This window comes from Pecten maximus, chromosome 10, assembly GCF_902652985.1.
Source record: "Pecten maximus chromosome 10, xPecMax1.1, whole genome shotgun sequence".
Taxonomy (NCBI): Eukaryota; Metazoa; Mollusca; class Bivalvia; order Pectinida; family Pectinidae; genus Pecten; species Pecten maximus.
The window spans coordinates 38,295,461-38,317,044 of record NC_047024.1 but is presented as its reverse complement, the minus strand read 5'-3'; the positions used below and the strand labels follow the sequence as shown (position 1 = coordinate 38,317,044).

Here is a 21,584-nt window from a genome sequence, read left to right as displayed (position 1 = left end):
ATTATTATTATTATAAATCAAATCTGCACTTCAAGGTAAAATAACAAATGAGGGTCAAAATGTTGCAAAAGGAAATGTAGAGTAAATTCATAATATCTCAACTAAATTTTCAGAGCATTTTGAAGGAATTGCAATAATCATTTGAAATTTAGATTTAAGAAAAGTGTTCACAGATTCTTTTTAGATATGTTCACATGCTTTGGATATCATCTAAAAAACACAATATTCACAAATATTTTGTGAACTTCAATTATTGACTATCAATTTTGAAACTACCAATATTATCATGAAATTAGAATAAATTACAATCTCATATACATTATTTAACTTGCTATAATTTACAAAATATTAAATTATAAATTATTCTATATCTTTTTAAATAAATACTTACAATCTTAATCAATGATTACTACAAATGCATGATAAAATGATCATGTTCTAAAATAATATCAAATACCATAAATTGCATGTGAATACATAAAGCTCTCCACTGAACACTCAAGGACCTACATATGTATCTCAACTATTTCAAGATTTTTGTTGAGTTTGAAAACATGTACATATCTCCCAAAAATCTATTCATTATAATGTCTAGAGCAAAAATTCAGAGGACATGTTCTTTATCTAAAATCTTACATGCAAAAGAAGAGCAGCAATATGATAAACCTAAACAGTGGTATCACATGGAATTGATGTAGCACATATAAAATGCTTTATCAAATATTTTACATTTTAAAATGTTACTTGACACATGTACATGAAGAAATTTAATCCTGCCCTTAAAACTATTTTTTCCAATTTTTATTGCTAAAAGTCTGCGTTGTGATTTACTAATTCTCAAATTAAAACTTCATCATTGTAAAGTATAAGTCAAACTGTTACATAGTAATGAAATTGTAAAATGCAGTGCTTTGATGCACTAAAACCTGCTTGTAAAATTGCTGTTACTACTGTTTTCTTCACATTCACATGACAGCTATACAGTTACCTTTGTATTGAACATCAATATACATGAAGTCTTCTTTTCATAATCACCAACATGTTAGAGATTACCAATAACTGTTCAAAATTTTATAATGTACTGATGTAATACTATATGGGCCTACCTGAATTTTCTAACCTATCCTTTATCATTGTACATGTAATCTCAAAATTAAAATGTAACATATCAACAGTATTATCTGTTAAATGCAAGATTAGCTAATGAGAGGAGGTTGAGAGCCGCCTCTTCTTTCTCTGCCCCTTTAGGAGTCTCTGTGTTGTCAGATTGTTCTTTTGAAGTGTTGTCCTGGTTCACATCTACCTTGGTCATGACATTATCTGAGAACTGTTGGTTCTCCTCAACACCGTTGAGAGTAGCACCATCTGGTCCATAGCTAGTGTCCATTGTTACCACCTTTGTTTCACTAGTACTTATCTTATCCACAATATTTTGAGATCTGTATGGCGTAACATTGTTGTTCAACACTTCAGCCTTAGGCTCTACTTGAGTGCTGTTTTGAGTTGGATTTTCTAACTGAACAGGTTGTACACCTTGGGATGACACTGATCCAGAGGTTGTTCCTTGCTGAACCAAGGCAGTCTTGGGTATATTTTGGGACTTTAACAACTCTGAAATATTCTGAGTCTTCAAAACTTTCACATTATCCATGGTTGAGGAAGAGTTCTGCTGACCTTGCTGCGGGAAAATGATCTGAGTCTTTTTGCCAGGCATCACTATGTATCCCTGGCCAGATCCAATGAGACTACTGATGTTGGGTGACACTTGATACCCAATCTGCGTTTTATTGTCATTTTGTATTTGGAAAGATTTGAGATTTGCAGTTTCATCCACATTAGGAGCACTAGCTGTACTACATATGGTGGAATGACTGGTAAATCTGACTGTTGCATCTTGTACATTGCTTTGTTGTTGGCCGAGGAGCTGGCTGATCTTAAGGTTGGTGGATACAGCAACTTGGTTGCGATTTGTAAGTCCAGTTTGGTCTTTAGCTGGAATGCTCTTTCCTGTATTCATAGCTGGAGACAACAAACCAGAAGTGACATTCATTGTGGTGTTTTTAACTGATTGTTGGGTATTGATAATAGATTGATGAGATAAAACATTTTGAGTGACAACCGACGGAGAAACCACTCCTTTGGTACTCCTCGCAGATACCCCAGCAACCATCAACGATGTGTGATCAGCTGAACCACTCTGCAGCACTTTACCTACTGAAGAACACACAATTGGAGATTGGTTGGTGAGAATACTTCCAGGGTTCAAAGTCACACTGGTAACAGAATTGGGTTTCGCTGCACCAACAGTAAAGTTTCCAGTAGCACTTAAGGACTGGGTCCCATTCACAGGTTTAGTTGGAACTACGTATCTTACCATATTAGCACCAGACACAATTGTCACTGGAGGATTGGTGGTACCAGACACTTTCTGACCGACAGATGATGATGGCGATACCATCTTGGTTTGGGGTAGGAGCACCTTTAGCACACCATTGTCGACTGTAACTGGAACACCTTGAGGGGTAACCAGCTGACCACCAATGTTGTATAGGAAAAGTTTTTGAGATGTACCTGCTTGGGAAGTGGTGGCTTTGGCAGGTGACAAAAGTGGCCCTGTACTGGGACTGTTGATGGTGTTTGGGAGACTCACAACCAAAGACTGTTGAGGTGGAGCCTGTATGCGAACTTGTGAGGCAGGTGTGTTTAATCTTACAACATTTGCCTGCTGTAGTGTTCCAATGGTAGTCGTGCTAGTCTTTGCAACATTTAACTTCTGATGGAGTGTGTTGGTGGGGAGGACTAGCTTTTCTGCTGCCTGTGTTGCAGTACTGACTGGAACAACAACAGATCCCATCACTGGTGACTGTAGCATAGTTTTTGATGTATTTATTGGACCAGGTTTCACCTTAGCCGTTTGAAGATCAAAGTTCAGTTTAACCTTTGAGAGTTGTGTGGCATTCTGATCCTGTGTTGATTTGGCTGATGACACAATAGGGACTTTTATCTGTTGCGTTTGTTGTAGGACTGGGGAGTTGAGTCTCAGAGTGAGCTGCTTTGGTTGCTGGGTGCCTGTTCCAATACTGGCACCTTGCAAATGTTTCTGCGGCGACAAAAGCAGCATCGTCTGGTTTCCTTGGAGACTCTGCTGACCAGGAGGTCGAATCATGGCCTGACCTTTCACCCCAGGAGAAGCTGGGACCTGCAGTACCATCTGATTAGGAATCTGATTGACAATACTTGATGATGACTGCCCAGAGAGTTGGAGCTGTGCAGCAGCCAGTTGTTTGATGAGGTCAGATGATGACCCTTGTCCAATGTTACCAAGCACCACAGGAGCCTGGTTCGCTAGAGGACTAGTCAATTGCTGACCAATCATTTGACTGCTGCTTCCTGACAAACACAACCGTTGACCAATCAATGAAGGTGATGTACTTGGAATGTTCATCTGCTGATTTGGTTGGCGCAGTATTTGACCTGCACTTCCAGTCACCTTAACCCCAGGTTGTCCAAGTAACTGAAGATTTCCTGTCAGTGCTGTTTGTTGACCTATGACCCCAGTCTTGTTGAGGGGACTGGCTATCTGCCCTAAGACTGTTGCAAAGTTGCCCATATTTCCAATAGGGTTAGTAAGTTGACCCAACAGGGGTGATGTTAGCTGAAGTGGAGATTGAGGAACTGGTCCTGGGGAGGGAGGAACAGCCTGGTTAGTCTGTCCTCCAGATGATCCAACAGAACCAGCAAGTGTGACTACAGGGTAGATATTTCCAATTTGATTACTGGAGCTAGTGGTCGAAGAATTTGCCATGGTAACAGTCGAAACAGCCGAGGACACAATGGTAGACATGCTGATGGAACTGTTCCCCAGAATAGTCATGTTGTTACTACCTTCTTGCAGTTTCAGCTGACCCCCAACATTAACTAAGTTCATCCCTGGGATGAGACCTGGCACCAGAAGACCTTGACCTTGGCCCTGGAGTTTTGAAATTCCCCCAAGGTCTAGCAGTGTTGATGCTCCACCTCCCACTGCCTGGATACGCACCTTCTGAGTGTCCATAATTGAGCTGGCAGATTTGTCCAAACTAACTGCTGGCTTCATACTAGCTGATGATGTAAGAGTGGTTGACAGCATGGGAGTGGCATTGATTGCCGAGTTGAAATAACTGGTCCCTATAGCATTGCTTCCTCCAGTCTTCACAAGTCCAGTAATGAGATTCCCTACCTGGGCTTGTCCTCCTGCTGCAAGCAAGGTCTTTCCCTGAATCCCAGAAATTGAGTTATTTGATAAGGATCCAGAGTTGCTTTGTACAGTGTTTACAGTGTTTTGTATCACCTTGCTACTTGCCTGAAGTGTCTTTCTAACATTCTGCCTTTGAATGTTGCTATTGTGAGACACACTCATCTGTTGATTTCCCGACACTAATGATGTCACACTTCCTCCTTGAAATCCAAGCTGAACAGGCATGCTGGTGAGGCTTTGGCTACCCTGTGATCCAGTTTGGTAACTGAGGGGTCCTGAGGTGAGATTTTGATTGTTGATATTCACAGGTGTGATAATTTGGTTGCCAATAGTCACTGAAGTTCCAGTTTGGTTGACAGTCCCTGGAATTGGAGATTGGGTTTTGAGTATGCCTTGAGTGAGGGTTTGATTGCCGACTGACCCTGTATTTAGAGTGCTGGCTTGCTGTTGTTGTAGAGCAGCTTGAGGTATTATCAGTCCTTGAGGGGTCAGGTATCCTTGCATCACTCCTTGCTGTGGTTGTTGTAAACCATGCGGCAGCACTTTCAGTGTCATGTTTTTCTTATCTTGCGATTGTTGTTGTGCTGCTGTGAGGACCATGTTACCAAGTCCACTGTTTTTGTTAAGTGTCGTCAACATGATTGGATTATTTCCAGTTTGAAGTTGTGCAAGCAGAGATTGGTTGGAATTATTTGTCTGACTCTGCCCCGGTGAAGGTGACGTAACATTTACTGATGTGTTACTTGACAAGGAAGCAGGTTCCAGTCTAGGTGCAGTAGGTATGGGACCTTTCATGCTCTGTATGGTTTTAGTGACATTGTAGCGTGGCTGAATGGCAGGCATTGCTGATGGCGCTGGGACTTTGATGTTCACAGTGGGGAGAGATGTTGGGACGTCTGTCACTACTGCCTGTACTGCAGAGTCCAACACTGCCTTACTGGGGATCTTTAAAGTCTTAATTCCAGTGGATGTTGGATGTAACAACACAGTAGGTGTTGAGGATGTAACTTCAGACGTCTTTTTAACAGGTATTGGTTTAGTAGATTCTGCTGGTGTTTTTTCAGCATCCTTTCGTGCCTCCAGTAAAGTTTTCACGGTGACATTGTTTGCATACTTGTAAGGCTGTCTATTTGGAGAAGTGGAAGAAATGTTTGTAGGAGAGAGAGAACAACTGCTGGCAGTCACCTGAGGTTTACTACCAGTCAGTGACAATGTACCACTCCCTAAAGTTTCAACACTAACACTCCTGTCAATGTTTGTGTTTGGTACTACATGATCTGGTGTAGAGATCACACTGCCTCCGGTCGATGCATTGATAGCACTCTGTAAAAGCCCAACGGCGGAGTTTGTAGAAGGCACATTCACACGTATATTGACAGCAGTGTTCATCTGGGGAACAACATTCTTTATCATTGACCCTGGTGTTGCTGCCACAGCTGATGTTACCGGACTACTGACTGGGAGTCTTATCATAGTCTTTGGTACACCGGCCTTGGGCAGCCCACCAATTGTTTGATCTGCTACAGGCAGGACACTCTTCTTTATAGGTGTTTTCTGTGCTGTCTGAATTTGTAGTCCAGCAATGGTCTGGCTCTGACTAGAAGAGGTCGGGCCCTGAGGGTTGACTGTGGTGAGCAAGACCATGCCAGACTGATTAGGACCTGGTGGGATCTTCAGTGCATTTGACTTGATGAGTTGTTGTAAGACAGATGGAGGTAAAGTGTTGATGTTGGCTGCATAGTACTGAATTTTGCCACCGGTAGAGGATATGTTTGGGAGCTGTGGGTCTACAGCACCACCGATCACAGACAGACCTGAAACAGGAAATTTACGTCAGCATTAAAAAATGCTTTCCCATTGCAAATACCCTTAGTGTAGTAAAATAAACATTTTAGGCCAAACAAAATTAATCAGTTGGTTCTCGGGCTAATTTTTTAAAAATAGATGAGGGAGGAAGGGAGGGGGGGGGGTATGTTCTTTTAATTATTTTATTGGATACAAACAGATGAAATATTTTAATAAATGGTTTTTTGTATCAACTTCATTAATTTCAACTAGAAACAGCAAAATTTTCACAAAAACAAAACATAGCATTCTTTTAGTTTGTTGGGGAACATCCATGTCCCAATCCCCATGGACCCTATCCCCATGGACCCATCCTTTGTCGAAGTGTATATTTCTGCCATTGTACATTCTTCCGAAAATCCCCCAAGCATACTCCATGGCATTATTGTTGATCCTTTCCGAATCTGCACACAGAGTGTGCACGGATGTCAGCGTGGAAATCTGAGTCACCCATTTGCATCAACTAACTTGGCCGTTTTTGCTTATCGTGGTCCAAACAGTTGGACCAGAGTTGTTCGTTTATGAAATAAGGACAGACCTGGTGACTTTTTTGTTGTTTTCAGAAGAGTTTTGACAAAGACAAAGGCCTGCATTAACATCTGCAGGTCTGCCAATATACTGTAAATCACTTATATTTTGCGAGTACTTAATTTCGCGATCTCACCTCATTCGACTTATTCGCGAATACATAATTTCGCGAATTCTGACCTCAAAATGACTTTAAATTCGCGAATGACGTTAACAGGTCTGCGATATTTCCATGTTGGTAGCCATTTTGTTGATGGGAGTCATGTGACGGTACAAGAAAAGACATGTGATATCAATGTCTGTCTATACTGAATTGTATGTACCGTACCTGTATACGCCTCTGGGCTATATACAAGTGTCACGCCTGTTCATATATAGTTTTTTTTGCATTATTTCACCGACATGACCACGCCACAGATATCCAATTAAAAAAACATAGTGACCAAAGATAATTTGCCGGTCCCAATTATGGAAACAGTGAACAAACATGTAGAATCAAGCGATGTGAAGTTCGACATACATTGTACATGTAAGCTTACATAAACAACAGCGCGGGTAATAAAGTACGACGTCTTCCGGGTTGTTTTTTGTGTGAAATTTTGGTGTTTTGTGATATAAAATTACACTCCGATATAATCTATCATTCTATTATTACTTTAATGGCGATGTCTGTTCACCAACTAAAGATTACAATAGATTCAAAATGGACGCCACTCATTCTTGCCATTCTTATATAAATATTCCTGAGGGATTTGAATTCGCGTTCGACTCTCCTCGCGAATTAACGCGAAAATAAATCCCACGCGAAATATAAGTGATTTACAGTATATGCCTGAAACATATTTAAAAACAGACAAACCCATTGGTCCTTATTAACGAACATGCCCCTAGTCTCTTTAGCACTTGTAACTGCTTTTTGTTCAAACGCTTAAAATATCATGGAGACTTGAGCGTGAACTGGAATGCGAAACAATTTTCAAGACCCCCCAACCCCCAAGATTATGGGCGCATTATGGCAATTGCATTAGTGCGGCTACATTTTTTGGGATGCAGGCAGCCTTAGAACCAATCAATTAATTTTTTTATGGCCTAAAGCACTTAAATTTATGGTACTAGTATGTTATTATGCTCCTCGGCACAAAAGGTTAGGTTAATGGAAACATACATTTTGATTTCAGACCTTATCCAAGTATACAGGCAATTTCTGATGATTGACAAATTCTATACACTATAAACAGTATTTCCCAAAATTTTGAATTAAGTGAGGAGAAAAAGAAGAAGAAAAAATGCAATTGGTTCCAAAGACTATATCAATATGTTCTTTTATAGAAAATTCAAAATCAATGCAGTTACATGATATATATCAAGATGGCATTAGCAAGGATTGCACGAACACTAATGCTTACTGGATGATGCAAGTTTTGCAATGGGAGGTCTGACATTGGATAGCTTATTGGCAGGCTGGAATAGAACTGTTCTTTGCGGCGTAGATAATGTTGCTCCAGGGCTAGGATTACTTGATGCAGATGGACCAACTCGGGGGCTTGGATGGTGTGAAGTGGACAGCAGCTGTTGTATGACCGGATGGGATGCTTGCTTGGACGAAAGTGTATGTTGTGACAGACCCTGCAGCAATTTGGCATGAGAAATACCCTCAGCTAATGACTGTTGCTGTAACTGGGCAGGCCTTTGTAGAAGTGACAAAGATTGAGGTTGAAGCACTTTTTCTCCTGATACAAGTTTCACATTAGAGGGCAGTAGGGTGTGGCTTCCTGAACTAGTCTGCAACAGGATCTGACTAGCTGTGCTTCCATCCAGAGAACTGAGACCAATAGAGGGTAATGTCTTCCCGGGACGCTGCAGAATGTTTGGCACATGCGGTACAGTTGATGGCAAAGAAACATTGACTAGCTTTCGTTTCTTAGGTGTTCCAGGATCTTCAGAGTTGTTTGGAATGACACGTCTTTTCCTGATGCGTCCTCTAGAGCTCACGTCAATATCGTCACAGTCTTCCATTGCTTCTGGAGGAATGAAGTCATCATATAGAATTAAAACATGGATTAAGTTGTGTACTGAGTTGTCAAATCTTATTTAATTTTACATTTTATCAATCTCTGTCCAGATCATTTTTTATTAATCAGGAAGAATAAAATCTAAACTCAATTTCATTATGCAAATTTCCATACAACCATAAAACCAGATTGTTATATTTTATAAGTTAATATTTTAAGTGTTTATCATATAGTCTTATGTACAACTCTAAAATGACTAGTATATCAATGATATCAGAAAATTGTGCATCCTTACCGCTTTGAGACACAGACAGAGTATATGTAGATGAAGCTGTAGTAGAAGCCTCTTGCTGTATGATCACAACCCCATTTTCATCCTCATTTGCATCTTCATTTTCACTCCCATCCGAGTCAGAATTTTCCCCATTCTCAGATCCGGATGATTCAGAATGCTCAGACTCCCAATTGTCGTCCTGAAATTCACAAAATAAGCATGGAGTCTGGAATATTAAACAGCTTCTGTAATACTATAATGGATGTTTGAGGGACTAAAGTTTGATTTGTTTGTTTGCTGGGTTTATCACCCCGTAAACACCCAGGGTCATGTCGAGGCTCAACCATAACATATAGGAGGCTCGTCACATGTCATCCAGAGCAATTAGTGTAAAGTGTCTCATTCAAGGACACAACCAGGACAGCACAGACTTGCCTGTTTCTCAACTTTCCAAGAAAGACAAACTAACATGTGTGGGGAGCATTGAACCACACACCTCGGATCTTCACCCGAGGTTCATGGCTACAGCTCTAACCGACTGAGTTATCATGGCCCGAAGTTTGAAGAAGACGCAATTTATGAAAGAACCAAAATCAATGGAAAGCATTTTAAATGAAAAGTGCATATTAAAAGTCAGAGATAGCATATACATGTAATTCATTCTATTTTTCTTTAGGAGCATTGACTGATATTGCTACAGATTGATTGTTATCTAGTGCCTTGGTAGTATTGACTAGACATGAATTATATACATACCCCTATTAATCAATATGGAAAAGCTCATCACCTTTGGTACTTTTTAAGTTTGGATTAAACTGTTTCTTTGGTACATGTAGAGGAACATATTGATTAGAAATAGATACAGGGTGGTCTGGATTTCTTCATACATAGGTTTGCAGGCATACCATATTGCATGCAGAGGCCAAAACATTATATATTCATACTATCAATCTGAAATGTAGTTAATAAATAAGCAGGATTGAAATCATTTCAGATGTAAACTAGAACTGTCGCCAGGATGGCTGACTAATACCCCCGCAATCTGCACGAGTCAATGGTGAATTGGAACTGTTAATTAGAGGCTAACTAAGATAACCCAGTAATATAGTGACCAGTTGCCATAGCAACCATAGTTTTGAAAAAAAAATGGTCCTCTATATTTGTGTGAAGTTTCATTGAAATTGGCCATTTAGTTTAGGAGGAGTTGTCCGGACAAACTTAAAGTTATGGTTCTTATCAGAAAACCTGTTTATAGTGACCAGTTGCCATAGCAACCATAATTTTGAGAAAAATAAAGTGGCATGCACATCTACACCTGGTCCTCTATATTTGTGTGAAGTTTCATTGTAATTGGCCATTTAGTTTAGGAGGAGTTGTCGGGACAAACTTAAAGTTATGGTTCTTATCGGAAAACCTGTTTATAGTGACCAGTTGCCATAGCAACCATAATTTTGAGAAAAATAAAGTGGCGTGCACATCTACACATGATCATTAATATTTGTGTGAAGTTTCATCGGAATTGGCCCATTGGTTTAGGAGGAGTTGTCTGGACAAAATGTGTCTACAGACAGACGGACGGACGGACAGACAACCTGATTCCAGTATACCCCCCCTCCTAACTTCGTTGCGGGGGTATAATTATGGTCTTTAATGAAAAAAAATATGGGTTTCATCCATCCAATATTTTCAACTATCCAGATATTAACGGTAAATAAGTCACATGAGTGAACATAGCTTGAGTCAAATAAAAGGTGTTAACACCAAAGCATATAAAGTGTTGTCTTTGTACCTCTTGCTTTTCCTCAACAAAGGATGTATGCTCCTTATGCATCTTGAGCCTGGCTTTCCTAGTGGCCAGGGTGAGCTTTTGTTCCCAAGGCTCCAGCTCCTTCAACAGGAACAAGAGCCGCCCATGGAGATCCACCACACAACGTTTGCGAGGCGGTGGCTTAATTACCTAATAAACATATACAAATGTGATAATGTTGCTTCCCTCTGGAAATTAGGAATTATGTTTCATATACATAGCAGTCCACCCTCTTCTATTCATCACACTATGGCAAGCAGGAATTTAACTTAGTTTCAAAGGTAAAATGTTGTAACTTTCATATTTTCAAATAATATCTCATATAACAGTGAGGAGATACTATAAAACACTTGATATGTATACTGAGCTTCCATTTAGTATGTTTAGTACATAGTTAAATTTACATTTTTTCCTTTTTACAGAAAGTGACTTAGACCAAAATAGATCTCTATCCTGTGACTTGAAGGTATCCACATTAAACAATAATCATTACTTTTTGTAAATGTTTTATATATAATTAAATTTAAAATTGTACCTTTTGTTTCTTTCCTTTACCAATGACAATCGGTTCCTGCTCTGCAAATGATTCCACTAGTTGCTTCAGGTCTTCAACACATTCCACAATAAGTTTAAATGGACCTAATTCTGGCAACTGAAAAACAGAAATGATGATTTCACAATATGAGCAAGTTTTTAAACTAAACCATACTTTTAGTCAAGAAAATTATTCATACAAACCGGAAAAACAATATGCATAAAGATTCTCAATCTGAACAAAAATGGCTGAAGAAAACTAGATGTAGTCCTCCCGAATTAAACTTTGCAATAAAGAATTCATCAATACATTGATTGAACATCAGCATATATTTCAAAGATGCATTCTTAGCAGCTAAATTGAATATTATGTTACTAATTTTTACAATATTTGTGTTTTAGAACCTTCAAACATAGGTTTATTGTAGAATATTTGAATACAATAATTAATTTACCACTTCCTTCTCCTGTTCCATCTCATCCTCCTTTTTGACCTCCTGTTTAACCTCCATGCTGTCCATTGTTTCATCCTTCACACTGTCTACATTAGCTTGACAGCCCTGTCCATAATCGTGATCAAGGAATTTGCCCACCCCACTCTGCCCCGAGTAGTCATGGTCAAGCACCTGCTCCTTTTCAGGATCTTTCTCTGTTATTTCTACTTTCACTTTAATATCAGAAGTGTCAATTTTATCACAGCTAGACATTTCAATATCACTACTGTTTGTATCCGATGGTTTGATGTTTTTCTCTAATATATGTGGACTTTCAGTTGCTACCCTATCCAACCCATGGTTCAAGTCCGATTTACTTTCTGGTGTATTACATGTTGGAGTATTTGATTCAGTTTTTAAGTCATTGGTTGTATTACACTCTGGAAACTTCACTTCCGAATTGTCGTGTGTGTTGTCACTACTTGTGGACTGTTCAGTTAACACTGCACTGTTGGGATCAACTTTAAGGAACTGACTAGTACTGATGCCACCAAATGATGACTCTGTATTATGAGCAGAAAGGCTATCACATAAGGGAGACTGGTTTACATTTGTTGTTTCTATATCCTGTGGATGGTCTCCCTTGGCATCCATTTCTGTACAAGTATTCTGGAATTCTGTTTCACTAACATCCATTGGTTCATAACCATTTGCATCATTACCCTTTTTCATGCTAAATGAATGTGACATTTGCGAATCAGTATCACTTTCGCACACTTCAGTCTCACTCCTGTCTGGCATATTTTTACGATCTATTTTGATATCACTATGTTTGCAAGCACCATTACTGTCCTCTAAACTATCTAGAGTGTTACTTGTCTCTGACATAGTCTCATCTTTAACTTCTGAGATCTCATCTCTATCCATGGAACTTTCATCTAAAGACTGTTCAGATACATTAAACTCTCGTAATAAGCCATTTCGCACCAGTCTGCGAGTACGAGACCGCTTACAAGCACCATCTCCGTCGATGGACGAAGTATCACTACAATTGTCACTCTCCATCAATCGATGAAGTGGTTTGTTTGGAGGCTCATTATTCCTTTTTCTTGGTGTATCATCACATATCCCACTATCATTTAGATTTAAGTCACTCTGATCTCCGAAACTAGTCCTTGTATTAGCATCGGATCCATCACTTTCGTCGCCACCATCATCATCGGATGAAGATGAAGAAGATGAGGAAAAATTCTTAACTGGCAACACAGTTTTAATTTTCTGTAATAAAAGAAAAAGTTTGTAAATGCAAAGGACTAGTTACGATATATATTCATTTTCTACCTATCGTGTTTGTTCATTCATAAATGAACCCATTTTAACTAGAATTACAGGATATGCAATATCTTAGGCATTTTTATGCAATCAGGATTTTGTGTTGGGTAATGTACGGATAGTCAAGAATAAAAGTACAACACAGAAGACTGGAATGGTTCTACAAGTCCAGTAATTCTATGCAGTAATTGTATTTTACCTGTCTAAGTCGGCTTGGCCTATTTGTAGGAGGAGCAGGAAGGTCTGGTTTTATCTTCTTTCTCTTTTTCTTCTTTTTCTTTGAGCTAATTGGTTTATCAATTTCAGTATTTGTTTCAGTTGGTTCAGTTTCTTTTTCCTGTAAAAGAGGATACAGATTTCTTTAAAGAGGTATTCCTTCATTTGGACATCAGAAACATGCATAATTTCTATTGATGAAATCTATGTCCGAACGATGATTATATGAGTGTTTGTTGCTACATGTGATGAAATGAACGCCGTAATGTACAGGAAAACAGCGTATCATATACAAATACTGGTATGTCTTTGCAGTAATTAGTGATACTTCCGTCGAATTAATAATTTTCAGGACATAATATTCAAAGAACTTTTGTTTATCTCGAGAGAAAACTTCTGTATTAATGTAAAGATTGTAACTTTTACTTCTAGGAAAAAATACATATTTTCCAGGAAGTTTAACTTTGACAACCTTAACTTTATTCAAACAAAGGAATGCCCCTTTAAACTAATAACCCTATATTTTCCATTTATGTTGATAAAATGAGAATTCAAAAAATGTTCCCAAAATTATCCCCTTTAGTATTGCTGGCAAAGACACTATTTCTAATGAATGTTTTGTCATCAATGTCTAACATTAGTTTAATACAGACAAGATTTTTTAAAGGGATATTTTGCAAAAGTTGGATCTGTATCTGTAAGAACTTTTTCTAATTTTTTTTTTTTTGGCTTTTAAAACTATTGTAAGCATCAAAACATCTTTCCTTTGGTAAGTTTGGACAGGAGAAATTTGTGAGAACATCTTGGCTAAGGTAAAATTATCATAGTAGGGAATGCAGACCTGAAGGGTGGATGTGAAGTTAATACACAAGTGTGCAAGCAGCTCAGTTATAATTTTTGTTGGTATCACAATTGCATTGCTTTATGAGGCTTACTGCTTGTAAATTTTCAACACTGTTCCGCTAAATAAAATGCAAACCTGTTGTAATGCAATCAGGACAAGTTCTAGATAGATGTACCAGTATATCAATTTACACAAATAAAACATTTTAAGTTTGGTCATATGGTAAATTGAGATGTACAATTTCCATGGGAACATATTAAATAGATGTCTTTGTGTTATTTTTATAAAAATCATCAAATGAAATCCTTACATGTGCAAAATATCCCTTACATATAACACCTTTGTTTTGTGTCTTCAAGAGACAATAATATACAACAATTTTAGTAATAACATCAATTTTTCTTGTATTTTGTTTTAAGACACTGTTTAAAACCTTGATATGTGCTGTTTTTGTTGTCATTTTTTCCTTTCAATATTAGACTTTGGTTTGGTTTAAGTGTAGTTAAATGTCCTATCAACAGTTAAGGTCATTTAAGGATTTACTTGCAGGACTGCCAATTTTTTTAATTTTTTTTTCTTATTTATCTTACAGTTTACAGTGTTTTTAACTAGATCCTTCTCTTTAATCTACATATATAAACATGGTCATAATGAAGGATATCAAGAATATTCACAAATTTTGATATGGACTCATTTTTCAGTAAAATACAATCAAAACTGAAGAATTTTAATAACTAAACTATAACCTCTTGTTTTGGTGTTTCTAGGAAAACAGGTACTTTGGGTTCAGGTATTTTTTCTTGTTTATAGATCCTAAGATCTGCACCACAGAACTGTGGGAAGTGAAGGTAGCGTGTTCCATTGGCATCCACTCCCAGTAGGTAGTCATGCTGTTCTTCAATGGGCTGGGACTCTATAGCATCCCTAATGGATTCTTGATGCTCCTATAACATAGGTATTCATAAATATATATGTTATGGCTATATATCGTTTTCTTATGCAATTACGTTTAAACATATTTGATTATATAACACTATCAATATATTAGTATTGTTTTGAAGACAACATTTATTGATTTCATGATCAGATTATTACATGAGGGAAGAACAATACATCCTTGCACCATGCGAAAGTGAAGTGAATTCTTATAACAAATTGTATTGAATTACTGAAATACAACAAGAATTATCAAATTGAAATGGCACAAGAACATTATTGCAGGGAGGTTGGGCCAGTCTCCAAATATAACCTTCCTTCCTCTCTATGTTGCAAGAATATTCCTTACCAGACAATAGTCACACAATGACTTGACAATCCAAACTCTCCGGTATGGACAAAGGTTATGAAATTTACATCTCTCCAATGGATTTCTTTTGCCTGTAAATAAAATAAGTCTCATATATCAATATGTCAAGAATGATACTTTTTGACACCTTATTCCTACTTATAAATATACTAAATTAACACCATCATGTGTCACACCCTACTTCAATGTTGTAACTGATCATCATTGGTGTTTTTTATTATGTTGCATAGATATAAATCCAGATCAACTGTCTTAAATCTCAAATTAATTAGAGCTGTGTATTGCAAGGTGGGTAGTGATACAATTTGTATCGCGAAAACGGGTCACGATACAATATGTATCTCGATAAATGAGAAGCTGATGACCTATCAGATATCTGATATTTCATCATACAGTAGTCATGTTTGTGGTATTTCTGGAATATTTGCATTGAGTCTTTATCTACATGTTACAAAAAACATACATTTTGTCCGTTTCCCACAAAGCATTCCTGAATTTAGATAATTTTGATTTGAAATAACTCCCAACAGGCAGCTTTATAAGCCATGTTGTTAACTACAAGACGTAAGCTAACGTTGATCATAAGTACAAAATTTCAAGTATTGCGATACAAATCAAGGATAGACGATACATTGATGCACCAATCTGCGATTCAATACATCGGTGAATCGTTACACTACTAGTAATAATTACAGGCATTGTCCCAAGCAATACAATGTTAAACATCATCTTGGACTCGCATCAAAGTGGCAAGGAGACTTTTTTTTCATGTGCACACCTTTTGTCTTAAAAAGCAATAACTTCAATTTCATGTCCATGCTATTATACCAAGGAAGCATACAATAATTAAGCCTGGTCAAACACAAATTGTCTCTTATACTGGAAGTGAAGCCTACACCTGTCAAAGTACCAAGGTTTACACTGGAAGTGAAACCTTCACCTAACAATCTACCAATGTTACCAAGGAATTCACTGGGAGTAAAGTCTACACCTACCAATATTACCAATGTTTACACCAGAAGTGAAACCTGCACCTACCAATATACCAAGGTTTAAACATTTTCTTAGTTAAGTTCCTTCAGCTAACAATTTGTAGTTTCCAGTATCTATGATTTGTTTGTTTGTTTTTGTTTAACGTCCTAACAGCCAGGGTCATTTAAGGACGTGCCAGGTTTTGGAGGTGGAGGAAAGCCGGAGTACCCGGAAAAAAACCACCGGCCTACGGTCAGTACCTGGCAACTGCCCCACGTAGGTTTCGAACTCACAACCCAGAGGTGGAGGGCTAGTGATAAAGTGTCGGTACACCTTAACCACTCGGCCACCGCGGCCCCCCCAGTATCTATGAAAACTGCCTAACCTGTCTAGTAAAATTTCATTTGGTCCAGAAATAATCTTTCAAATGCTATTACAAAACAAAGAACAAATCAAGGGAATATTGGTGAGATAAAGAGGATAAAAATATCAAAACCATAGTTTCCAGAAAATCTATGAAAAACACTGCTTAAAAGCAGACCTCTACTTACCAACTATCTCAAAGAAATTGCAATCTATTCCCAGTTTAACTGCAGCCTGTATGGTAAGGAAAGATGTCAAATAGAAAGCATGTTTTTATATAATTCACAAAATATACATCACATGCATTTTTCAAGTTTAAAAAAAGGTAGACATTTCCCGACTCCCTTTTAAACTATTTTGCGACTTTATTTCCAATTTATTTCACCATTTAGTCAAGAAGTAATTCTAGTCCTTACAAGTACAACATTTAGCGAATACAACTGTACATTTCTCAGAAAGATATAACAAAACAGAATACAAATGGTCCTAGCACTTACCATAAATTGATGAAATTATTTGAATTGCTCAGTATTTTTAAATGATCCATATATGTATGCATGTTTTCTCTGTCAATTTCTATCATTCTTTGCATATTCCATTTCCAATGATAATCTAGAAAGCTTTTGTAAACCATGATTAACCACAAACCTTTTGTACATCTTCATGGCTATCTACAAATGTTTTGTACCACTGTCTCAGTTTAAGTCTTAATTTCTCATCCCAAATACTATACGGCATCAACGTCTTCTTGTCAATTCTGGGGGAAAATATCATTTTATCATTCAATTTATATTTGTCTTGATGTTCACGTAGCAAATAATTTCTTGAAATTTATTTAGCTGTAGACAACACACTGTATAACATGCACCACTTTTGTGGTGAATTATTGACAGCACTTTGCCATGAATGATGTCCAGCATCTGTTACAATCGAAGAAAATCCACTAATGATTTATATTAATAAATCATAAATATGTCATCAAAGATTCATGCATATTCTTAGCTCATTCTTTAGATTGAATAACTCTGTTTTGTAAGTAATTTGAATAACAATATTTGTTTTCACATTAAAGTTGACACAAACAGGTCATACCTCATTCTCTGGAATGGAGTACTAAGTAGAGCAGTCATTACTTTCTGCATCACCGCACTTTCTCGTGGCATATAGAAGCACCGCTCCAACTCAAACTGAGGAATTTCTCCAATGTTAAGTGCATCTTGACACAGGAACAAAAAGTGACCAATTTGGGGCAGCTACAATACAAAAAAATTGTTAAATATGGTATTTCACTGGCAACAAATTGTTTACGTGTCCCTATAAGTACATTCACTTATCATATTCTATAACAAAGCCTAGATTATTGTCTACATAAGTTTTATTGTGACAACCCAACGAACCTCCCACATGGCCCTCATATAGTCAGCATTGCCATCTAGGATAGCAGTTTCCCAGTCTAAGACTTCTTGGAGCTGGGCCTCTTGTACTGCCTTCCTGTCTGTAATCTGCTGTTTACGTTGTTCACGGTCACGACGCATCTCCTCCTCTCTCAGCTGACTGAGCAAAGCAGAGGAATCATGGGGAATTATTGTCCTTGTTCGTCTTCGTAAGCCTGCAAAGGATTGTACAAAAGACGTAAGATATTAGCACCTTTCAATACAAACGGAGTCAGATACAGTTTAGCCAAAAATGAATAAAACTGAATCATACAGCTGCCTCATCCTTTTAGGACTTGCCAGTGATGCTATGGACCTAATGTGTTGATATGTGGTATGTAATAAGTGATGGAGGAAGCAAAAACAGGTCCAAGGAAAAGTCAAAATCTGGATGGGGAGGTGCAACACTCATATTTCAATAAAAAGATTTAATTTTGGATTTTGAAAGAGTGAAACGCACAAGCATGCAGTTTATAGCAAGCCACTAGACTAAAGTCCATCAGTAGTGTCTATGAAAAAAATGAAATAATTAAAAAAAGCACACAAACCCTTATGAATTTTGTTGAATTGACAAGACTTTCAAGACATTGAAAATGTCCACCTTAAATTTCAGCATTAACTTCAAAGTGCATGTTACACTATTCCAAGCAACAAACATAACAGAGGACTTTGAACTCCTGTTCAGAATTTTTTTTTTACAAAGCCATGTAGAGAGTATTGGATATTATGGACATACCCGAGAAAGAAATGTTTTCATCACCATTTTGACCTGATGTTGCTGCAATGGATGTCTTTTCTCGTAACTCTCTAAAGTAAAATAAAAAAAGCAGAAAGTTTGAACACAGCACGAAAATAATGTGTATTTTATTTTTCTTCTTTGAAGCTTTCATTCATATGCTATAAGAACAAAATGTCATTTTGATTTTATTAAGTTTATCAAGAATGTAAATTCACATGCTGAATTACAATTAAGACAAATAATTTCATTATTTAAGCAATGCCTTAGTAAGTATATTTACTTTCATCATCAACACTTTGTTGACATCACTAAGAAATAGAGCATGGCTGCTGTGATTGATCTTTTAACAATAAATTTGCTATCACTTCTCTTTCACAGCCACATTAATTAATGAAATGCATTGAATTTAAGCTCCTTTTACCTGGAAAGAAGAGCAAGTTTTTGTTCCATCATTGTCTCCAGCTTTTGTCCTCTTTTTGAAACATAGTGGTCAGGTCCATTGTAGCGATAACAGTTTTCCAACATCAGACGAAAGTCTGACACAAACTCGGTGATGGTTTCATAAAGACGGTCTTCAAACTTACTTAACACTGAAACACATAAATGGGAATTGAAAAAAGTCCATGTACATCTCATGTATATATCATACCAATAGTTTTTTCTTAATATTCTTCTTTTATTTCAACAAATTTTATTGTACATAATAACGAGAAAGCTGAATGGACTACACTCATAAGGAAGGCCTGTATCAGTCTTCTAATATTATGGTCAATGTTATGACTAGTACCAGCTATGTTTGTCACACGAAACAATATTGTACACCATTAAATGATATGACATATTTTGATGTCAGTCTATCTTCTCAGGATCAGGAAGCCTTTTAATCATAGTGTTCAGTGTTGGTGCAAATTAGGTTGAGACTGCACTCAATTTGGTGTATACCTGTGCGAGTGGGTATGATGTTGAGTAATGTGTTGTTTTTGTGTTACAGGTCTTCATCTTGTATTGTAATGAAATTGTTGATTAGATGAATTACAAATCCAAAAATTTCATGAGTCAAAACACAAGTCTAAGAGATATAGTTGATAATAGGCACTCAAAATTGGTGCAAGTACCTAAGGAAAATCTTGTGTCCAGGTGCTAACCACATATCTGAGTCTAAAAATCATTGAAAACAATTTAGGATGCCAGTATATTTGATTGATAACTGCACCTCTATGGTTATTATAATCAACTTGACAGTTTCACTGATTTCATAACATCTGACATGATGAAATCAAATTTTAAAGGTGTAAAAACCAAGAAAACCTCATCTTGATTTTCTGATGGCATTCCCAATCTGATAATATTGCATACATCTATCATTTTTACACTAAGCTAATCTACAGTATTAATTCATGTTATCAAAATTTTATAGTGATAGATAGGCTTAATCATAACTCAACTAATTATTGGTGTTAATAACATTATAAAACATAATAGTGTTAATGCATGTTTGTTTTAAGTTAAAAACTTGGGTTACAATACATTAGTTCAAATTTTCAAACAATAGTGTAATCAGATATACAGGAGTTTGGTATTATATTAAGGAGTAACATACTTTTCCCCAACCAGACTGGTCTCTTGATTCGTTCATAATAATCTGCAGTTTCAGGATGACTAGAGTCGACAGCTTCCAAAAAATGCCAGTTCACAGATTTGTTTCCATCTGCCATAAGTTCCTTCAAAATTCTATAGCCTTGTTGCAGTTCAGGACTGAGAGGATTTCGTGTGTCGGTTTCTTCCTCCTTGTCATCAACTTCATCTGATGCTATACTCATACTCTCCTCTGTAACAGGTACCGGCGAAGGTAACCCCAAATCAGCTGATGAGGTAATCTCCCCATCAACTTTTTCTGTCATATTCCTGTCATCTGTGCTGGTTCCGTCCGTATTCAAATCGAAGGATACGTTCATAGATGGTATATTTCCGGAAAAATCGATATTCCCCAGGTCTTCCATTTTAAGCTATCAAACTAGAACAATCAACATCAGGAACAATGTCATTAATTTCTAAAGTTTTGCAGTTTTCTGCAAAAGAGTGGAAAACGTCATTCAAGAAAATTTGTTGCAATAAACAAAAGCAAATAACATTTGTCTTATTTATCCCAATTTCAATGAATAAAATGAGCGCATTGATATCTGGACTTAAATACCGTGGAATTATATTCACTCTATCCATCTTCAAAACATAATAGAACGTCTTCATCCAAATAAAAATTTGGAATTATCACACCTGCATAATTGGCCATTTGGGATACATCGCTGGCTTGACCTTATCACAAGGTTTTGGACATCAGTAATATTCATACACATGGAGAATTTCTTTTTCTGTTACACGTTACTAATACAGATAAGTGATATTGTCCAGTAAATAATAATCAAGACTGCAACATTGATTATAAGAATGATTTTGCTAAATATAATATAATATTTATCTCAATTATCCTGGACTATATTGTGTACTATTTTCGTGCGCACACAGATATGCAAAATAGGAGCAAATAGTTCCAGCTTTTTTGACGAGTTATCGTATGGGTTGACAATTTCATATCATTTATTGACATTTAGTATGCTCAGATGAAACAACGACTGATTATTTAACTACTATATTAATGATACAAAAAGATATTTTGCTAATACCCGTTGAAAAAAGTTCGAATAGTTCTG

General features: G+C 37.0%; 1 protein-coding gene across 1 annotated transcript; it reads right to left on the bottom strand.

Annotated features, from left to right (window-relative positions):
* Nucleotides 1-810: 810 nt before the first annotated feature.
* On the bottom strand, nt 811-21,175 carry LOC117335368. Its single transcript, XM_033895320.1, has 17 exons — nt 21,071-21,175; nt 20,477-20,890; nt 19,298-19,466; nt 18,874-18,944; nt 18,102-18,313; nt 17,797-17,957; nt 17,353-17,461; nt 16,893-16,938; nt 15,349-15,440; nt 14,810-15,007; nt 13,203-13,340; nt 11,693-12,949; nt 11,239-11,355; nt 10,686-10,853; nt 8,918-9,095; nt 8,017-8,631; nt 811-6,051 (listed from the first exon to the last, which is right to left on the bottom strand). The coding sequence occupies exons 2-17, from the start codon at nt 20,874-20,876 to the stop codon at nt 1,178-1,180; spliced, it is 8,805 nt and encodes a 2,934-aa protein (XP_033751211.1). The 5' UTR covers nt 20,877-20,890; nt 21,071-21,175; the 3' UTR covers nt 811-1,177.
* Between the last annotated feature and the right edge of the window lie 409 nt (nt 21,176-21,584).